The sequence below is a fragment of the Pyxicephalus adspersus genome, chromosome 6 (assembly GCF_032062135.1).
Source record: "Pyxicephalus adspersus chromosome 6, UCB_Pads_2.0, whole genome shotgun sequence".
Taxonomy (NCBI): domain Eukaryota; kingdom Metazoa; phylum Chordata; class Amphibia; order Anura; family Pyxicephalidae; genus Pyxicephalus; species Pyxicephalus adspersus.
In genome coordinates, this window is record NC_092863.1 from 27,973,141 (window position 1) to 27,990,881 (window position 17,741).

The 17,741-nt window shown below is 37.2% G+C and overlaps 1 protein-coding gene across 4 annotated transcripts in view; it reads left to right on the forward strand.

Annotated features, from left to right (window-relative positions):
* Positions 1-17,741, forward strand: part of LRRC2 (leucine rich repeat containing 2) — a 165,527-nt gene that overhangs the window by 111,987 nt on the left and 35,799 nt on the right. For all 4 annotated transcript variants that reach the window (XM_072415013.1, XM_072415014.1, XM_072415015.1 and 1 more), the window contains one exon: positions 9,281-9,417. In XM_072415013.1, coding sequence (XP_072271114.1) covers positions 9,281-9,417 — 137 coding nt within the window. The remainder of the gene's footprint in view (positions 1-9,280; positions 9,418-17,741) is intronic.

Consider the following 17,741-nt stretch of genomic DNA (forward strand, 5'->3'; position numbering starts at 1 on the left):
AGATCCTCCTTAATCGCGCCGCTGAAATCTAATCGCCTTAATTGGCGGATGCGCGACCCCTATTGCCCATTTTGTTATGAAGGCAAGCATCCGGCTTGGCAGTGAGATGCGACTGAACGAGCGCATATGACTCCAGCCCGCAGTAAACCGGCTCAATATAACGGCACAAAAGTACGCGCGACCAGCGAGCGCGGATTTCATTGATAAATTAGGCCCAATGTCTCAATAATGTTGCTTAAACTAAAAGACACAAAGACATGGACAGAAATATTTAACCTCCTTTTTTATGGTGCCGCTGTTTACTTTGTTAAAGAATAGGCTGTATGTAACAAATAACAAGGTTGGGTGACCTCAGATTGGCTGCCCCGATGTTTGCTTAAGTATGCGGCTACACTTTAACATCCTAATTCTTATATGTACAAGCTAAATTCAACAAGAATATTAAAGATCTTCTAGTGTCTACAGGTGCCCCTACATATACACAAGCAGATTTCCTAACATTGCTCCTAAATCTTAAGGCTAATGCACTAATATTTTCAAACCAGCCAATACAATAATGACTGTGATGTCCTATTGGATCTTTAATTCTTTTCAGTCACAATGTAATTGTTGACCATTGAAAGTGTTTGTGAAGGCAATTCAGACTTTGAATTTTTGCATTATAATGGTTCCTCTAGCACAGCCATTGCCAACCGGTGGTCCACGGCTCTGGCCGGTGCGCCCCCCAGCGGGGTTCTTCTCCTGACTCCGCTGATCATGTTTCCCGTATGGACACAACTTTTGTTGTGTGCACAGCTCTGCGCTACTGTTCCCACAGGATGTTTAGCAAGCAGGTCTGAGCCTGCAATGGAAGAATGGCCGGGTTCTGGTATCTTGATGTCACTCTGGGGGAAGTTTGTTACCCTTTGAGTGACACACATCTCCCCGCGCTTGTGCAGTTCGGATTCCATGGATTTAGTGGTCTGTGAGGTTCGAAAGGTTGGCACTAGTGTTGATGTTCGAATTCGGGTTGTCCCTAAATTCGACCCGAATATGGCTGTTCGAATTCGGGTATACCCGAACCGAATTTTGCTGCATTCGACAGCAAAAATTCGGGAGGAAAAAAAAAAAAAAAATTTTTTTTTTAAATTATTTATTTTGTTTCTGTTTTTTATTTTAAACTTGTTTGTTTATTTTTTACAGGTTATCCTACAATGACATTATGAATCATAATGTCATTGTGGGATTCCTGGACCGTGGGAACTGTGCGGTCACAGTTAATTGAAAGCAGGTGCCTTCAATTAGCTGTAACCGCAAGCAATAGGAGGGCAATGAATGGAAATACTATGTTCATTCATACCTCTACTGACCTGTGATTGGCTGAGAAATAGACCAATCACAGAGCAGTAGAGGTATGAATGGACACAGTATTTCCATTCAACCTCTATTGCCCTCGTATTGTCTCCAGGATCAGGGGACCGTGGGAACTGTGCGGTCACAGTTAATTGAAAGCAGGTGCCTTCAATTAGCATAAAGCTCCGCTGATTGCTCTGCTCCCTGAGGAAAGGGAAATCCTGATCAGGATTTACCTTTCCTCAGCAACTCAGGGAGCAGAGCAATAAAAAAAAAAACAAGTTTAAAATAAAAAACACATACAAAATAAATAATTTAAGAAAAAAAAAAAAAAAAAGTTAAATTACACAAACACACACATTAATAGCATAAAAGCTTAAAAACGCTTGCAAAAGCCTCCATTGAGTTCAATGGAAGCGTTTTCCCGCGTTTATCCAGCGTTTTAATTTTTTAAGTTAAATTACACAAACACACACATTAATAAAATAATTTAATATTAAAGCCTTGTCCTATTTTTTACTTATATTTTAACCCTTTCAGGGAATGAGTAAGAGGATTTATGTACCCCTGTACTCATTCCCCAAGGTGGGGCGGTGGAGATCTGGGAGTCTCCTTATTAAAGGGGGCTTCCAGATTCCAAAGTCCTGCTAAAAATGTTTATTAAAGCCCCCATTGTATCCAGCGTTTTAATTTTTTAAATGTTGCATGCAACGTTTAGGATAACGCTCAAAAACGTGCCTGAAGGAAACGTCCTGGTGTAGATTAGCCCATGGGAATGCAGTCCGTGTAGACTAAAGCTGCATACACACGTCCAATAATTATCGTTAGAAACGACTGATGAACAACCGATTGGCCAAAAAAAGGGACCAAGGACACTGACGAACGAGGATTGTCGTTGGAAATGAACGACCGCCACGGTGGATCTGATTGGCCGACGATCTTTCACTATCTATCATGTACTGTCGTTCAGTGATGGTGCATGTTTCTGCGGTACACTTTCTCCTTTACATGTCCCTCCCTGCATCGTTCAAGCGGTTGTATCTAGTGTGTGGACGCTGTTGGTGGAATATATTTGAACGATCATATTGTTACAGCATGTACAGAATTGTGCACAATATGATTGTTCAAGTATAATCGTGCATAATCGTTGATCGGTCACAATCGTTCATTTTCTAACAATAATTATTGGAAGTGTGTACCTAGCTTTAGCCTAAAATTGATTTGACAGGTGCACTTTAATCTTCATGTGAAGGACAGGGGTATGGAATAGTGTTATGTATCTTTTTATAATGTATCTTTTTATGTATCCTTTTACAAAGTATCTCTTTACAATGTATCTTTTCATGTATCCTTTTATAATGTATCTTTTTACATCTGTTTGGAGGCTGTAGAAGCTCTACACAGTGCTGAAACAAACCCGAATTTTTCTCCCATTGACTTTAATGGGATTCGAATTCGAATTCGACCACCCAAATTTTTTTGCTATATTCGGCCGAATAGCTGTCGAATCGAATAGTGAGCTATTCAACCAACACTAGTTGGCACCCACTGCTCTAGCATTTTTTTTATTCTATATTGCAATTGCTATGACTTTTCACACTAGTGTTCATTTTTTGATATATAAATATATGAATTATATGTAAAGGCAATTACTTCTAGTTTAGGATAGCCTCTGTGGAAGTACTGTCCTTTCAGGTCTATATTATTACTTAGGGCTTTGTTAGAGACAATTTGTTTCACTTCTGTCCTGTTAAACTGACTAAGTAAGGTGATACAAACAGAAATAAATTGATTTTTATTAGGTATGAAAGGGGGTACTAAACCCATATCAGATTTTTATTTTTGTCTGTGTCCCTGTTGCAGTTTTTACTCTCTCTAATGATGCTCAGTTTACAAACCTAATTCAAACATTTATGTTGTATGTCAAACCAAAATGTTTTAGGTTTTGTGAAGAAATATGGAAGGGTTGTTATGGCTCCCTGAGGCTCTGCTCAGTACTGTCTCACCTAGGAAAATGTCTTTTATTTTACAATTGTGTTTTTATTGAACATAGGAAAAAAAATTTAAATACAAAGACATACCAGTGCAAGTATGGAAAGGCAGAAATGGCAGCTTTGCATAAGCTAGTGTGTTCATTGCAGCCTATTGATAAGCAAAGACAAGGTATAATGTGCAGTGCATTAAAGGAGTTGGTTGAATAGTCACAAGTTATGGGGTATGTTAATGATGTCAGTATGAGTTTGACATATTTTACAATTTAAGTACATATTGTTACGCTACCGCTGGCATTACAATGGAGGAGAACACTCATGCATGTTACTGGATCCTGCTGCTTGATTACATGATCATTTCACTGAACTTGAAATCCACAGTAAATAGTGGATTTCAGCCATCTATTCCTGTTTGTATACTGAAAACTGTTCAGGCTGATTGCAAAGCAGCAGGGGGCTAGTTAGGCTACCTAAGGCTAGGTACACACGTGCAATAATTGTTGTTAAAAAACGAACAACTAAAAACAGATCAACAATTATTCATGATTATTTTGAATGATCGTCAAGTGCACGATTCTGTATATGCCGTAACGATACGATTGTTCAAATATAATTCACCAAAAACATACACACACTAGATATGATCCTTTGAACAATGCAGAAAGTGATGTGTACCAGTGAAAGTGTACCACAGAACCACCCACGATCACTACACAACCCTACACACAATAGATAGCGAATGATCGTCGCCCAAACAGATCCGCCAGGTTGGTTGTTCGTTTCCAGCAACATTGCTTGTTCATCGGTGTGGTTCGCCTGTCATTGTGCACTGTTTTTGGTAATGATTATCGAACGTTTGGTCGTTAATCATTAGTTTCCAACAACAATTATTGCATGTGTGTACGTAGCTTAAGATAGACCTCAGACATAGCACAGATAAAATGCTGGAATGTACTGCTATGCTGAACTCTCGCTTTATCTAGGTACATTTTCATGAAACATCAGCTAGTCTTAAACCTGTCATTTAACACAAACATATTCCCAAATCCCTGAACACCTAATCCACTAACCCTAAAATTACCCTAATGGTTAATGCAAAATATTCCCTGGAATGCTCCCTCCTGGTCATTTGAAACTCAACTAGTGATCAGACTGTTTAGTAATGCCCCTACAACGTGTTATTTTAAACCTTTTAAGACAATATTCAGTATATTCAGCCTATTTAGACATCTCATCTGTATACTTTATCTCAGGGTGAACAAATTCCTCTTACTCTAATTAATCTAAATATGCCTAGCCTTTTAAGAGATGAACATGCTTTTTAATTTGATAAATGTATATGCAAATTAGCCAGCTGAACCTACAACATAATTTTAAAACATAAACTAATGCATTATTCTTCATCTAATTTTACAGCGATTAGTTGCTCAACATTTCCTCTTAAACAATTCTTTTTTTACTGTAGGATGTTTTCAGTTCATAAGAGCATTCTATGTGCTGCTAAAACTTAATTTGTGTTTTGCCCTTAGTGCTACTTAAACTCTTTATTCTTATCTATTTATTCATTATAACAGCCAACGGTAGTACTAAAAAGATTGTATTTATCTACCTTTTGCTTACAAACGCTCTGTGCAAATGTTATTTTTTTATGTTTTTTTTTTTTTTTTTTTGCAATCTGTTTTACAAATGACCACTTAATAATCAACAAAGGATTTAGAGAGCACGAGGGGTGTCAACAGAAACAACAAAGCCCAAAATGCTCATAACACTGCTCTGACCTATTGATTTGTTTGTATAAATGGACAACATAACTGGTGTATGGTAGGAAGCAGTGTGTCCGCAACCTGCCATTTGCAAACACACTGATCCATACCACACATCACCAATCACCACACATCACCAACCACAAAGTTCATCTCTCATTCATGAAAATTACCTAATTAACCCAGTTATTACCTTATTACCTTCAAAAGGTTCTTACCTACATTTACCTTCTACCTGTATTGAAAGTTTAAAGCTATATTATATTCCAAGTCTTCAGTTCTAATAACTACCCCAAGGACAATAAATATCCTTAATCCTTATTGAAAAAACGTTATAGTGTTATACAGACTTCGCTATTATTACATGGTCCTTCATAAAACACTCCTATCTTGAAATACTTTTTGGGAGAGCTTTTGTTGAAATACATCAAAGGAACAATCATTGTAATCCATCCAGTGCAAGTTTACTATCTTAGTTTGATGAATTAAAAAATCAGTCATACAACTTGTGGGTCTGTCGGCCTCAAAATAAATCCCCTAAAGAAGCCTTTTTAGGTGAAATACGTCAGGATAAGACATGCTATTTGACTCTGATTACTCACACAAGTTTGTAACTGATCTCCCTAGTTCTGGACTAATGTTTAGTACCATGTGATACAACTGCATATGTCATGTTTTTATATCATGATTTACCCATGCATCATTTTAGATATCATTTAAAATTGAATTATTAAAGTAATCATATTTTTGTAGATATCAAATTTTCTCTTTGTGCCTAAAAAAAACTTTTTTTTCTCTCCTCCTCTCTTCTTATCTTAATATACCATATAGTCAATTTGTTTGGACGTTTAGGGCTTGGCACCTAACCAGGTTTATCTGGTATGAATTTCAATACAACTTAATTCCCTGACCTCCTATACCTACTGCAATCTTAACCCTTCAAATGAAGTTTTTGATTTTTTACTGTTCTAGTAACAGTTATACGCATGATCATAACCCATCCCGATGTTATACCATAGGTATTACATTATGCCAATGATCTCAATTCTCTTGGATATATTCCAGGAAGGCCCTAATTGCTGCATGTGACCGTAAATACACAAGAAATCTCTATTCACTACAGCAGTGAGCTGCATGTGAATGACAACACCATTCATTACAGACATAAAAAGAGACAAACTGGTAACTCATACGATGGCAGACATGAGAGAGTTTATGTCTAATTTTTTAATTTTGGCCCAGTGTGTGTTTGAGTTTGACGTCCCTGATATATGTGAATAACCATAGGGCTAATATAGATAAAAATCTCTATCTATTGGACAATTTGTAGTTCTCATTGGAAAATGTCACTTTTTTGTTTTTTATTTATAAAGCGCACAACATATAACACAGCATTGAAAGTACAAACAATGGGCCTCCAAGGTTGGAGAGGATACACTATCATCAGTGAATCTGGGTGATCCAGCAAATGTGAAATGGATATGGTCTAGGATTGAAAACATTTGCTAACAAAGAGCAAATGACTTTTAAAAAAAAATGTTTCAGGTTTCCCAGATCACCCAGGTTCACTGATGAAAGTGATAAAATCTTCTCCAGCCTTTGAGAGCTTTAATAAATCAGGCCCAATGCCCAAAGAGGAAAGGAGGACTTTGCCCAATAAAGCTTAGAAGAGGTGAGTGAGAGTAGTACTCAGTAAGGGAGAAATATGGAATGTTATCTAATTAGTGAAGGGATAAGTGACAGAAGAAGGGTAGGAACGTTTTAAAATGTGTTTTAAGGGCCTTTGTGTAGAAACGTGCAGAAAGAAGGAGCAAGTCTAATAGGATGAGGAAGGGAGTTCCAGAGAGTGGGGCAGCCCTGGAGAAGTTTTGGAGCTGTGCAAAGAAAGAGAAAGTAGCTAGGAGTGTAATATAAATCAGAAATGTGGGTGGAACAAGAACTGTGAGGTAATTGAAAAAGGAAAAGCATAGTAACTTGAATTAGATTCTTAGGAGAAATGGAAGCCAGTGTAGAGATTTGCAAAGAGAGAAGGAAGATGAAAAAATATAGGACCCGCTGCAACTTTTAAACACTAAAAAAGTAAACATTATGCGAAACATGGTAAACATTTCTGGTGGTTTCCATATGTTGAATTGAAAGGTTTATATTTAGTTAAAAAAATATGCATACAGATGCCTTTAAAGCTAAATTTCTATTTTAAAAATTGTGGTATTCTTTTGGTAATTGCAAAAGCCAACATTTCGATATACAAAAAAATGATTTGAGTTGAGTTGGGCACATTTATCTTGGCACTATAAATGGAAGCACATTATCATACTGTTTCACTGGTCCACACACTAAATAGCAGATACGATTGAACAGGTTTGTGTGATCTTGGTTAGACTGCACTCATGCTGCACTGATGGAACTTGCATGCTGTTCAAACATTCTTTAGCACTGTGGGAAGCTGCAGCGCACTAACTACAACACAAAGGATAGAGTACATTTTGCTTGTTTTTTAATCCAGAGGAAATATTTTACAAAGAAAAATAACTGCTATTTAGTGAGCAAATTAAGGGTGAATATAATGAGACGATCCAAAGGACTGTTCTCTTACTGAGCAGAAAATTACAGTTTCACAGAACAAAACTGTGGATTGGGCATTAATCATTTTAAGTATACCTTTTACATTTTTCATAATGCTGTATTGTTCGGCTTTAAAAAGTTTTGCTTACCTGATTTTTTTATGTTAGTTGTCTTGATATTACATTTCCTGCTGTTTGGATGTTACATTCAAATTCCTGTATGTGTTCATGAAGGCAGTGAAGGTAATTTTGTTTTAAAAAGGTATGTTTAAATGTATATTATTATTATAGTATGGCAGGGAGGGACTGTGATGTAGAGCTAAAGATAAAAGCACCCTGGCTCAAAAGTTTACAGGAAGCCACCAGATAAGCAAGTCCCCTTTAATAAACCAGAGAAACTAAAGCTGCGTACACACGGCAAATTTTTCTCACCCGATAATCGGTATCGGCCAATTATCGGGCGAAAATCTGCCGTGTGTACAGTCGGTCGTCGTCCATCGTCCGACGACCGTCCTGGCGGATCCATGGACGATGGACGACGACCGATCCTAATGAAAGGGAAGGGGAGAGCGCGCAGCAGGGTGCCGCTCCGTCGCTCTCCCCCCTCCCCTCTCCATAGAGCATGAACGGTGCTGTATGTACAGCATTGTTCATGCATCGTGCAGTCTTTTCTCGTTGGAAAGGATCGTGAAAGATCCTTTCCAACGAGAAAAATTGCAGGTGTGTACGCAGCTTTAGTTCATGCATTCATATGAAGATAAGCTCCTGAACATCAAGGCCAATCACATTCTTGGCTTCCAGTGATGGGGCCCCTGTGATATAAGCTAAACCTATCTTAACCAAACAATGAGTGCATTCACAATGGGACACATATCTAAATGGACAAACTTGAAACCAAACCTACTTAAAGCTGCCTATGGGCCTGGGCCTTAACTTCAACTGGATGGGCATTACCATGAGAATCACTGTGGGTCACTATATTAGCTTGATTGATTGAACTACTATTTTTCTTTTCTGGTTAACAGACTGTGATTTAGCATAATATTGTTGGGTTAATATGAGCTAAAGGTATCCACATTTAAGTAGTTTCCAGTTTCTTTTTAATGTAAATACCGTATTTGCAGAAATCTATAGGTATCTTTAACAACCATCCAGCAGTAAATTTAAGTCAGATGAAGAACCTAGTATAGTTTTCAGAGGGCAGAAAAAGAAAAGAAAAAGATGAAAATATGTGTTTGCATATTGTTGGATTTGCCTGGGTATGGTAAAAAAATTAAAGGGTAAACCAATTCTTAAAAAAAATAACATGAGTAAAAGTAACATATACAAAAAAGAGGTATTACAGTTACAGCTTATTTATTTACTGGCATCATACCATTTTCCTTACAAAGAGATTAATATACACTAAACTGCATAAGAGTTCAGACATTAAGATATGTTCTGTATAGCATAATATAATTTTTGAAAACCTAAAGAATAATATTTTAAAGGTAATATAATTTAGTGAAATAAACTAGAATAAAATTAACTAGAAAAGAATAACTATAATAACATTTTACAGGAGATAGTGATAGGAATAAATATTAAGAGACAGCTTTCATAACTAAATATATATGTGTTATTTTAACAGGTTGTCTGAGTAATTTGAGAGAACTTAACGTTAGCTACAATTGTTTGAAAGAGATACCTTCAGAACTGGGAGATTGTGAAAACCTTGAGAGATTGGATGTATCTGCGAATTTTGGACTTACAGAATTGCCCTTTGAGGTAGGACAAATATTTAATTAATTTGTATTTACAGAATGTGCATGGTTCCATATTCTAACCATTGCAGTTGCAATGTGCCTGATCTACTTAAGAATATGCATATAATGACAGAATGATCATGTGCAGAAAATCTATATATAATCTATAAGTCTATATTTACAATATTATTTTAACAGAATCTAGGACGGTATCGGTGTAAATTGATGAAGACACCACATATAAAGTCTGGTAACATGCGCCATATTACATTTGTTTTCAAATGTAGATACATTTTTAGTGTGCACAGCTCTCATTGGAGAAGAATCCCTTTTATTTCCCATTTACACTCCTCTATTTGAACAATCTTAGTGAACTGTATACAGAGGGGTATTGTATTGTGCATTAGTGAATTTAGAGAGCATCTGGTGTATAGGTTTCCATGCTCTAGTGCTTGCAGTGGAAATTCATTACACATTCATAACTTTTCTATTCCTGCAGCAGACTGGTGTCCAGGCTTAATCCCACTAATTTGCTTGGTCTTCTTTTTTTCTATTTTAGCTTTTAGCCAGTCCCATTATTTTTATGAATATTTTTAGAAAAATGACATGCATGTGATATTTACAGGAAAGTGTCAGTAAGTTCACATACATATACCTTTGTTACTTCTTTTCTTCTGTATAAAAGCAGTGTTAGATAAACACAGCAAACTAGGACCACAAATTATTACACAGTAATTATATAGCGCCAACATATTGTGCAGCTCTTTACAAAGTCCATAGTCATGTCACCAGTGGTCGCTCAAGGGGTTCACAATCTAATGTCCCTACCATAGTCATAGTCATATGTAACTATTTTAATAACAACACCGACATTGACTGGAGTATTGGCACTACAGGTACAACAAAAACGCGGAAATTTATGAATTTATTACAAGATGATTTTATGGTACAGTTTATAGAAGCTCCAACTAGAAATGATACTCTGCTGGACCTAGTTCATTCTAACAATGCAGAGCTTATAACATGTGCAGATAAAAGAGAATCTGTTTAGCAGTGACCATAATATTATTTCATTTAATGTAAGCTGTAAACTTGAAACAAAAACAGGAAAGATAAAAACATTAAATTTTAGGGGAGCAAATTTTTCATCGTTAAGGGCAGCTCTCTGTGACTTGGACTGGGAGAGATTTGTTATTCTGTTATTGTCCTCAAAGAACACAGAACAGAATGAGAATGTTTCAAGTCTTTTCTACACAAGCACACTAAAAATATATTCCAATGAGTAAATTTAAAGCATACCTAAACTCAACACTTTCACTTTAAATAAAAGGGTAGTCAAGCACAGAAAAATGTTATCTATTTTTTTATTTTTTTTAAGTGCAATACCCTCCCCTTTCAGTCTTGATGGCCTCTGCGATCAAGACTGAATGGGAGCGCAGAGCCTCCCGGAAAACCTACATCACGCATCCCAGGGGGCTCTGGGGGCTCCTTCTGCGCATGCCCGAGATCGCGGACATGCATTGAAGGGGCATTGTTACTATTAAGGGAAAGAGATGCCAATCTCCCGCAAGCGCAATGAGATCTTTTTTCCCCATCTTACAGTGGGCTACGTCACCCGATCTCACACCTGCCCAGTGCTGGGACAAAGAGGAATTCCAGGAGGATGGCAGGAAGGATCAGGGGGATAAAAGGTAAGTGTGATTTTTTTTTGTTTTGGGTATAGTAAACCCTGTGTGGCTCACAGCTAATGTTAAAAAAGCCATAAAGAATAAGAAAGGGGCATTCCAAAAATATAAAAATAAAGGCTCACCATCATTTGAAAATTATAAAGAATACAACAAAAGATGTAAAAAGGAGATAAAATGTGCAAAACTTCAAAATAAAAGATAGATTGGAAAGGAAAGTAAGGCAAGCAGTAATTTATTTAATATATATTAATAGCAAAAAGCTCAGATCTGAGCATGTAGGCCCCTTAAAGGATGCCTCTGATTTGGTAACTGGGGATAAACAAAAGGCGGATTTACTAAACACTTTTTTTAGTTCTGTGTACACTAATATGGAAAATGGCAGAGCTGAAGCCCAAATTGCTAATAGCAATCTCACTACCTTAAATGAGCCACAATGGCTCACTTGATATGCTCAAGAAACAGTTGGGCAAAATTAAGGTTGGCAAAGCACCAGGGACTGATGGATTACATCCACATGTCCTCAAAGAGCTGAGCTCAGTTATTTCAAAGCCATTGTTTCTAATTTTTAGAGACTCCTTAATCACTGGCATGGTACCAATGGATTGGTATAAGGCCAATGTGGTTCCTTTCTTCAAATAGGGAGCAAAGTCATTACCAAGTAACAACAGACTGGTAAGTTTAATGTCCATAGCTGAAAAGGTCCTAGTGAGTTTGATAAATAACCACATTGAGGAGTTGCTACTAGAAAATAATATTATAAGTGATAGTCAGCATGGATTCAAGAGAGACCAGTTGTCAAACACATTTACTCTCCTTTTATGAGGAAGTAAGTAAACAAATTGATAGTGGAGTAGCAACTGATATGGTATACTTGGACTTTGCTAAAGCATTTGACACTGTACCCCACAGATAGTTAATATGCAAGTTAGGGTCAATAGGTTTAGAAAAGTCAATCTGTAAATGTATAGAGAACTGGTTAAACACCACATCCAGAGAGTAGTGATTAATGATTCATACTCTGAATGGTCTAAAGCTGCGTACACACGGCAAATTTTTCTCGCCCGATAATCGGTATCGGCCAATTATCGGGCGAAAATCTGCCGTGTGTACAGTCGGTCGTCGTCCATCGTCCGACGACCGTCCTGGCGGATCCATGGACGATGGACGACGACCGATCCTAATGAAAGGGAAGGGGAGAGCGCGCAGCAGGGTGCCGCTCCGTCGCTCTCCCCCTCCCCTCTCCATAGAGCATGAACGGTGCTGTATGTACAGCATCGTTCATGCATCGTGCAGTCTTTTCTCGTTGGAAAGGATCGTGAAAGATCCTTTCCAACGAGAAAAATTGCAGGTGTGTACGCAGCTTAAGATTATTAGTGTTTGTACCCCAGGGTTCAGTGTTGGGACTTTTACTGTTTAACATCTTTATAAATGATATAGAGTTTGGGATTAAATATACCATTTCTGTGTTTGCAGATGACACCAAACTTTGTAATGGAATTACATCCATACAGGATATCTATAATCTAAAAGCACACCTGGATGTAATGTGGCAAAAATGAAATTTAATATAGATAAATGTAAAGTTATGCACTTGAAGGCTATCAACATGCATGCTTTATACTGTTTAAAGGAAATTTTTTTGGGGAGTCAGAAATAGAAAAGAATTTGGGGGTTCTGGTAAATCATAGAGGCTTAATAATAGCATACAATGCCAAGCCACAATATATAAAGCTAGCAAAGTACTTTCTTGTAATAAAAGAGGAAAAGACTGCAAAGATGGAGACATAATCCTGCCCCTGTACAAAGCATGGGTCAGACCACATCTGGAATATGCTGTCCAGTTTTAGGCACCAGTTCACAAAAAGGATATTAGGGAATTGGAGAGAGTGCAGAGAAGGACAACTAAACTAATAAAAGTAACAGGGAAACTCAGCTATGAGGAGAGATGAGCTGAACTGAATCTATTCTCCTTTGAGAAGAAACATTTAAGGGGGAAAATGATCACCCTGTATAAATATATAAATGGTCCATATAGAGAACTCTATTCCCAATTATTCACGTTAAGATCGTTACAAAGAACAAGAGGGCACTCTTTGCGTCTGGAGGAAAAGAAGTTTAAGCTCCAGATACGGAAGGGATTCTTCACTGTAAGGTCTGTGAAAATATGGAATAGTCAGCGGGGACATCCCGGGGACATCCCCTACTCCTGGAGGTTGACATCCCCTACTCCTGGAGGCTGATCTCCGGGTGATCAGCCTCCAGGAGTAGGGGATGTCCCAGCTGCTCACTCTCCTGCTCGCATCACCCAGAGATCAGCCTCCGGGAGATGCGAGCAGGGGAATGAGCAGGGCGGGGACATCCCCACCGCATCACCCGGCAAGATGTGTGACATCTTCCGGGTGATGCGGGTGGAGTGATGGATTCTGGGGGCGCGAAATTTAAAAGCAGACTACTATGTAATCTGCTTTTAAATTTTTTTTTACAGTAAAAACACATCAAAACACATAAAAAAAGTATAAATACACATTGTAGTGCACCAAGCATCATTGCCCAGTGCCCTGATTAACATTTTGCCCACTATTAGCCCTGACCTTGATCTGACCTTTTGATGACTTTTTGATCACTTGCTGAATGTATCATTTCATCACTTTGTCCTTGACCTTGATTGTTCCTGACGTATTACTGGAGACCACATGGCATCCAAAAGGCATCTCGCCGGCGCAAGCGCTGTTTTGGAGGAATTCGAACACAGCGATAGCGATTTAATAAATATAATAAATATACCCGAGAGTTAATCCTAAGAATTACAGGCCCACAATATAAACAAAAATTTCTATGCAAAAAAAATAGGATCACTTTTTGCATCAAAAAATGACAGGATTAGAATGCTAGGGGGGTTAAAGCTTTAAAGTAAAGATAACTGAGACTGTTGATCCAGGGAACATCCGATTGCCTCATGGAATCAGGAAGGAATTTTTTTTCCCCTGTTGGAGCAAATTGTAGCAGGGTTTTTTTGGCTTATGTCTAAAGGATTTTATATCTTGGATGTGTCTTTTTTCAACCTGTTACTATGTAAGTATGTAAATTACCACAGTCTAACATACATTATTTTGGGGAAGCCAATTAACCTAACTGCATCTTTTTGGAATGTGGGAGAAGACCAGAGTACCTGGAAGAAAACCACACAAACCCGGGGAGAACCTGCAAACTCCATGCACATAGTCTCCTGGTCGAGATTCGAACCTAAGACCTAGCACTGCAAAGGCCAGAGTGCTAACCTCTGAGCCACCATGCTGCCTATTGAACATCAGTTGATGATCAGCTAGATATGTTTAGGGATTAAATTTTTTTGTGCAAGTTCATCCATGTGCTCACTCACTACAATGCAAGCATGCCTCTGCCTCTGGCAATTTTATGATTACTGGAACTTGTTCACTGAAAACATTTTTGGTATTAAATAAACCTGCTAAGTATCTTTTAAATCATTCCTTTAAAATAAGCCTCTACTTAATAGACATCCAAACCTAAAAACAAGAGTCGTCTATTGCAAATGACCAGTTCTTAGATGTGGTGAATGCATTAGTTTTCTTTTTTTTAAGGCTACAATGATGTAGGCAGGGGTCAGGTACTTAAATGGAAGTCATTAGTTACAGGAGTGACCTTTGTGTGATTTTGCCTGCTCTACCTTTCCCAGGAATCTTTTTGGAAGTAAAATGACAATGTAGTAATGAGGAAGATGGGGTAAGTATAATTCTGACTTCTTATTTTTAGGTGCATTTTACCCCAACTAACAGTAGGCAATTTAGGGCAGGGGACTGGGCCCAGACTAAGTAGACCTTTGATTTTAGTGGATGGTGTGTTTTAAGTGGACAGAGATATATGAATACAGATGTTCCAGATTGTATCAGAGCATACCCCTAAAACAGATCAGGCAGGAGGGTATTGCAGAAAAGGATACGCGGTGTCCCTTCTGTGTTAATCCGACTTATCCCAGACTCCCTTGCTTGTATCAGTGATGAGGGAACAATCAGGATGGGCGAACATCATCTCTGGAAAGATAAGGAGCTAGAAGATGAAGATGCCCTGCGATGGAACACAGATAGGTGAGTTCCATGGGTTTAGTCCACATGGGTTTCATCTTGCACAGCAGATAACAAGCTTAACAATGCTGATTTCTGTTTTAAAACACACTAAATAGCTGCTGCTATGTGCCACTGGTATAATTTCACAATGCTGAGCATTCCTTTAGGTATTACTTTTAAACAATGTAACCAGAAAATCTATTGTATTTTGAAACATGTTTCCAGTTAAATAAAACCTTGATTTTGAGTATTGGAAAATATCCATGTTTTACATGAATGCTTACTTTACATCTCCATCTGATTTAGTGTAAAATAGTATTCTATGGATACTGAGCCCTTAATAGGCTACATTTTGACAGCAAAACAGGATAGGTGTCACATGGCATCATAAAACAAGTCTGTCTTTTCTCTACTTACCAGTTTTCTGTTGTAAAATCCCTTTTCTTTCTTACAATTCCTCAATAAACTTTTTACAAGCTTAAAATCCTAGACCTGCTATGCATCTTCCCAAAAAAAAAAAAAAAAAAACTGCTATTGAGAGAAGGAGAGATTGATGACTGGAAGTACAGTTCAGTCTCACAGTTCTGATGGTCTCGTAAACCTTTATGATGCCTTCAGAGATCGTTGACTGAATTACAGCCACATTTTCAGTTTCTCCTTGAATTTCTTATCCTGGTAGTTATCAGGTGATAGGTCTTCCCCATTCATATGCTATCTAATTCTGGAAATTGCAAATTCTACTGTGAATCTTGCTTTTTTTTTCTTCATCAAAACAACATATGAACAAACACTGCTACAAGATTTTTATTCACAATAATACAGAAAATACAGTACAGGTATTTTATTTTTTAAACAAAACCTAATAGTGACAAGTTTATAAAAGTGTATTGCACACCTTCTATGAATTTACAGCAATATTTTTTTACATATTTATACATACACACATAGCATATGTAAAAAACATCAAGATTACCTAAATGTCCAATCCTAGACTGGTTAGGTGGCGAAATTCAAGAAACTTAACCAATGCTTACCATTGTTCTCCATTATCAGCAACATACTGTAAAAGAGGGAAGTTTTGGATAAATGCTATACATGAAACACTCAATAATAATGAGTGTTATTATTATTAGTGTTATGAGTGGATAATTATTACACAATAATAGGATGAGCACAGAGATGAGTAAAAATAATTTGGGGATTAGTGTTGTCTCTAATTCCATTGTTTGCCTCCTTAAAGAATCAACCCTACCTTTTCTGAAAAAATAGATATTTATTTTCATGAACTTAACAGTGTATATAAATATGACTCTTGCACTTTCAAATCTTTAGGCAATCTATGGCCTCCCATGCAGCACCTATTTTTTTTTATAAGGGTTGTACCCCCCTAATTTGAAAGTGGGGAGTACAACCCATATGAAAGTGTGCTGAAACCATCCACTGTGATGTGCAGTTTCTGGGGCATATGAGACACGCATAAAGAATTCAATACAAAACCTAACTCTAGAAATAAAAAAGCGTGACTAAAAAGGTCAAATATTGCAGAATGGACAGGGCATGTCCCTTCTGCAATTAAATAACCTTCCCTGCCTGATCACATTTTTTTAACACCCTAACCTGTCTCATTTTAGGAAAGGACAGTGATCAGGCAGGTATTTTTGATTGAAGAAGGGAAATCACCTGTTTCTTTCTGCAAAAAAAGCCCTACCTGATCACAAATTTTGAAAGCAAAACTTTGGTTCCACTTTAAGAATGCTAACTTTTTTAGGAATGCTTTTCACAAGATCCTGAACAGAGTGTACAGGAAATTGTGTCCATTCAGCCTGTCTTTGCATGACGTTATTTACTGACTTGTGAGGTCAGGTACTGATGTTGGATGCATTTTAGTTTTGTCCCAAAGGTGTTTAACAGGTTTAAAGTCAGAGTTCTGTTTATACCAAATGTGTTTTTTTACCTAGCTTTGTGAAGAGGGGGACAAAATACCTACATTCTTATACGCAAGTCTGTGGATCAAATATAGTCAGGATAAAGGCAATTGATTAAGTGACTGTGACAATTGGAGGTAATTTATGTCCCAGATGGACAGCTAGACAGCTAAAAACTCCTGCTTTGTTATGCTACAGACCTTACCCATTTGGACCAAATACTGGGGGTTTCATCTACTGAACATACTTCACTGTTTTTATATTTTTGTCATTGTTAAAAATCTGATTAGTGTTCTCACACATTTAGTAGCTATTTGAATAAAGCATGTTAAGCTTTTTAGGTCGATAGTATGCCATCTGAAAATTTAAAAATGTACTGGAATGTTTGAATAATTTTGCAACAGGCTTTTTTTTTTACTTCCTTTTGTATTTTTACATTACATTTGGGCATGTTGATTAGGTATATTTTATCTATTTATCTGCATAAAGATGGAAATTATATTCCTATAGATGCATATAGATATTCAATTAAAGAAGGTTCATGCACAAATAATAGCTAGTCATTCAAACAGTTTAATTAAGAAACAAGGTAAGACAAAGTACACAGCAATATTATCAGATATTTAAACATATAGGAACTTGAATCAATGT